Source organism: Alosa pseudoharengus, unplaced genomic scaffold (assembly GCF_046254945.1).
Source record: "Alosa pseudoharengus isolate Yale_2024_CS ecotype anadromous, Long Island Sound unplaced genomic scaffold, YU_APseudo_1.1 YU_APseudo_1.1_scf_14, whole genome shotgun sequence".
Lineage (NCBI taxonomy): Eukaryota > Metazoa > Chordata > Actinopteri > Clupeiformes > Clupeidae > Alosa > Alosa pseudoharengus.
The window spans coordinates 17,609,439-17,614,438 of NW_027468609.1; the positions used below are offsets into that span (position 1 = coordinate 17,609,439).

At 49.7% G+C, this 5,000-nt stretch overlaps 1 protein-coding gene across 2 annotated transcripts in view; it reads right to left on the minus strand.

Annotated features, from left to right (window-relative positions):
- Positions 1 to 5,000, minus strand: part of mctp1b (multiple C2 domains, transmembrane 1b) — a 55,448-nt gene that overhangs the window by 25,997 nt on the left and 24,451 nt on the right. Inside the window, exons 6-9 of one of the 2 annotated variants that reach the window (XM_076284006.1) lie at positions 3,520 to 3,558; positions 1,935 to 2,105; positions 1,433 to 1,563; positions 1,010 to 1,196 (exon numbers count right to left, since the gene is read on the minus strand). In XM_076284006.1, the coding sequence (XP_076140121.1) occupies positions 1,010 to 1,196; positions 1,433 to 1,563; positions 1,935 to 2,105; positions 3,520 to 3,558 (528 nt within the window). The remainder of the gene's footprint in view (positions 1 to 1,009; positions 1,197 to 1,432; positions 1,564 to 1,934; positions 2,106 to 3,519; positions 3,559 to 5,000) is intronic. The other variant, XM_076284007.1, reaches the window with a different exon arrangement.

Consider the following 5,000-nt stretch of genomic DNA (forward strand, 5'->3'; position numbering starts at 1 on the left):
GCTCAAGAGGCCGCGTTTGGTGGGGAGTGAGATATCTTGTTCTTTGTTTTTTGCATAAGCTGCTGTGCTGAGGCCAGGTCCACCCCCCACCCCCCCTACGGCCGACCAGCCTGCTGGACTGTCTGACCGGGGACGAGAGAGAGGGAGGGAGGGAGGGAGCTACACAGTGCTGTGCTGGAGAGGATGCTCAGGCCTCTGGCTCCCTCTACTGGACGAGAAGGTGCATTATTGAGGTGTGGTTCCAAATACACAGATGCGTCGACACAGACACACACACACACACACACACACACACATAATAACATTCACACACACACACACACACACACACACTCCATACACACACACACACACACACACACACATAATCACACTCACACTCACACACACAAACACACACACACACACACACATTGTTGAAGCTCTGTCACACACAGAAAAAAAATGTTACACTGTAATGAACGTAACAGTAACACTGTATCAAATGTTCTGTCTTGTGTGTGTGTGTGTTTTGTGTGTGTGTGTGTGTGTGGGGGGGGGGGGGGTGGGGGGGGGCATGACATGACTTACTGGCATCATTTAGCGGTGCTCACTCAAGCATTGTTAATAGCCAACACAGACTATGTGACAGGTTTATGCCCACGTCTGAAATACTGGAGGCACACAAGGACCATAGCATCGGCACTGTATCTCTCTCTCTCTCTCTCTCTTTCTCTCTGCATATATGTGTGTGTGTGTGTGTGTTATAGAAAGAGAGAGGCAGAGAGAGAGAGAGAGAGGGGAGTGTGTGTGTGTGTGTGTGTGTGTGTGTGTGTGTATCTATTGTCCATCTAATGTTCATCCAGCAGTTACTGGTTGGTGTATGTGTACATATATGAACATGTATGTGTATGGGGGACATAAAAAGTGTGTGTGCGTGTGTGTGCGTGTGTGTGTGTATGTGTGAGTGTGTGTGTGTGTGTGTGTGTGTGTGTGTGTGTGTGTGTGTGTTGCTTTGTCCTGTACTCACATATCTCTTGTTGATCTGGTGCCTCTCGAGAGGGTCGTCCAGCATGTTGACGGACAGGTCTGAGATGGACACGGCAGTAGAGGCAGTCAGGGTGATCAGCAGCACCACCATACCCTTCTCCTCCTCTAGGGGGAGCTCTAGCTTATGAGTGCGCTCCTTACTCAGAGTGGACAGGTCCAGATCACACCTGTGATATATGTATGTACATGTGTACACACACACACACACACACACACACAACACACACACACACAGACACACACACACCACACAGAAATCAAAAACACAACACAAATGACAATATAAAAATAAAAAATATATAAAAAACAGTATTATGTATACAAGAATACACAAAGATGAAGCACACAAACTCATCCATGTAAACACACACACACACAAACACACACATTCAGACAGCCTCACCGTCCAATGAAGTCGTCTCGTCGGCCAGTGTCCTTGTCCCACACTGCTATCTCCAGTAGATAGGTCTCCTCCTCATATAGGTGCAGGTCAAACTGCTCCCTCCACTGGGGCCACAGTGTCTTTGGCATGGTCTAACCACACACACACACACACACACACACACACACACACACACACAGGCAGACAACATATATTTTATACACTGTTTCCATCCTGATTTTTTTCTTCACCTGTGTTGCTTATTCTTGCTTAATCAATCAATCAATGAATGAATCAATGAATGAATGAATCAATCCGTCTATCTATCTATCTATCTATCTATCTATCTATCTATCTATCTATATCAATCAACCAGCTAAGCAACAAATAAACCAATAAACCAAACAATCAGTCTGTCTAATCAATACATAAATATAAGTAAATGAGAGTAAGTGGGCACTCTATGATATAAGATTAAGGCCTCGTTAGGAATGGCATCATGGGTGCTGAGGTGAGAGGTCACCTTGCTCCTGTACTTCTGGTGTCCGAGGCGGAACTTGACGTAAGGGTCACTGAGCCCGTTCTGGTCCATGGGAATGAGGTCGCGACCTTCGATGAGGCTGATGCTCACAATGCCGCTCCACAGCTGAGACTTCCTGTGCAGGTCTGACAGACGGAGACTCTGCTGCTGAGTCTACACACACACCACACACACACACACACACACACACACACACACACACACACACACACACACAAGCACACACAGGCAAACATACACACGTGTAGAGAAAACACACACAAACACACACACATACAAGCATACAGACCCCCCCCCCCCAGCCACACACACACAGACAGACAGACACACGCAGAGAAACACACACACACGGAGAGAAACCACACAAAAACATACAATATTATATCCCAAGTATAGCAATGTAGCCTGAGCCCTATTCCACAGCAAGGGAAAAACACAGATTAGAAGGGATGGAGAGATGAACCTCAGAATGAAACAAAAGACACCACAGATGACTGAGAGAGTCTGTGACAGGGTGAATCACGTCCCAAGACCCAGCAGCCCACTTACGCCCCAGACCAGACCAAAGCACTACCAGCACTACCAGCACTAACACCACGGAGCTGAGGTAGAGTCCACTTTATTCTCTGACCGCAGTGCCTCCAACTCACGTGTGCTCTAGAAGCAAAGTGCATTGTGGGTAATCCGACACCGCTTGTCAGAGAGTAAAACAGGCATATCAAGGATGTTGTTGAGTGGGATGAGAGAGCAAACATGCACACACTCGTGAATGTCCACACATAAAACAAACAAGGGAAATACACACACACACACACACACACACACACAGACTCAAACCTACACTGACACTGACAACAACACAAACTCCAGCACGCCTCCTTTCTCTCTCTCTCATACACACACACACCAAGCTAAAAAAGTCCCCAAATTAATCCCAAAAGGAGCATCCCTATGGGGGATGGGGGGGGGGGGGCGGTAGCACAGGGGGGCAGGTGCGGGTGAATGGGGGTGCGGGCAGTAAGGGTGATGATAGGGGCAGATAGCTGAAGGTGAGGGTGGTGGTGTGGATTGGGTTGATGATGAGGCAGGTAGGTGGAGGTGGTGGTGTGGATTGGGTTGCTGATGGGGCAGGTAGGTGGAGGTGGAGGTGGTGGTGGGGATTGGGTTGCTGATGGGGCAGGTAGGTGGAGGTGGAGGTGGTGGTGTGGATTGGGTCAGGTAGGTGGAGGTGGAGGTGGTGGTGTGGATTGGGGCGGGTAGGTGGAGGTGGAGGTGGTGGTGTGGATTGGGGCAGGTAGGTGGAGGTGGTGGTGTGGATTGGGTCAGGTAGGTGGAGGTGGAGGTGGAAGTGTGGATTGGGTTGCTGATGGGGCAGGTAGGTGGAGGTGGAGGTGGTGGTGTGGATTGGGTCAGGTAGGTGGAGGTGGAGGTGGTGGTGTGGATTGGGGCAGGTAGGTGGAGGTGGAGGTGGAAGTGTGGATTGGGTTGCTGATGGGGCAGGTAGGTGGAGGTGGAGGTGGTGGAGTGGGGTGAGGGGATGATGGCAGCCAGGGCTGTGCCTGATTACCTTGCTGGATCTCTTCCAGCTCCTCCTGAGAAGCATCGTCTGGGAAAGAGACAGATGATTCAGTAATCGCCAGGGCGCCAGCCCGCCTGGGCCGGCCAGGGTCAATACTAACACGGGGGTGCCAACGAGGCCCTGCCACGCTTAACTCTATTGTCCCCGACAGCTCTTCAACTGACAGGCACTCTACTGCCAGCGCTGGGACTCTACTGCCTGCACTGGGACTCTACTGCCTGGGGAGAGTACTCTACTACAGAGCGGAGTACTCTATGGCAAGGAGCAGACATTTCCTCTGCTAGCTGTGCAGGGTTTTTTTCTAGCAGTGCAGGGGTATCTTCTAGCAGTGCAGGGGTATCTTCTAGCAGTAGAGGGGTTTCTTCTAGCTGTGCAGGGGTATACTCTAGCAGTGCAGGGGTATCTTCTAGCTGTGCAGGGGTATCTTCTAGCTGTGCAGGGGTATCTTCTAGCAGTGCAGGGGTATCTTCTAGCTGTGCAGGGGTATACTCCAGCAGTGGAGGGGACTGAAGGGGGTGGCTGACTGACAGACTCTGAAAGGGGCACAGAGTCTCTAGTGAGAGGGATGTAAGAGATTAATGCTCGACAGGTGACCTGTACTACTCATTCACCAACAGGTCTTCAACTAGAACGTGGGATTAAAAAGTTGGGAAGACATTCACTACTTTGCAGTTTAGTGGCTATTTGACTTACAGACTACTAACTGTAGACTTAGACCCTACCAACTGCAGATGCCTGTAGATGCTTCCAGCTGTGAGGTGGCACTTAACTCTAGAAAAGATCTAAATCTGGGATCTAGACTTCAATAGTGTAGTTGACAGGATCTACATGTGATCTATAGTATAGTTGACAGGATCTACAGGTGATCTATAGTATAGTTGACAGGGTCTTTTTTTTCCCTTTTTATACTCTTTTGATCCCGTCAGGGAAATTTGGTCTCTGCATTTATCCCAATCCGTGAATTAGTGAAACACACTCAGTACACAGTGAAGTGAAGCACACACTAATCCCGAAGCAGTGAGCTGCCTGCAAGGGCACTTCAGCCGTTCCTACTGGTCGAGGTTCGAACCGGCAACCCTCCGGTTACAAGTCCGAAACGCTAACCAGTAGGTCATGGCTGCCCCAGGTCTACAGGTTGTCAATGGTATAGTTGGTGACATCTACAGGTGGTCTATAGTACAGTTACAGGTACTGTAAGTCACACAGCTGAGTGACATCTACAGGTGGTCTATAGTATAGTTACAGGTACTGTAAGTCACACAGCTGAGTGGAGCACATCACGTAATTGGACAACGTGACGACGGAGCCAAACTCATTCAGGTATAACTACAGCAGCGGAGTCACTACAGGAGCTATCTTTGGCTGCTGGCGTTCACTACACCGGCCGCAGCCGGACTCACTTTAGCGACGTAAGGCTTCCACCGATGAGTTTTGAGTCCTGCTTTCTGTGGGGGGAGGAGGAGGGGGGG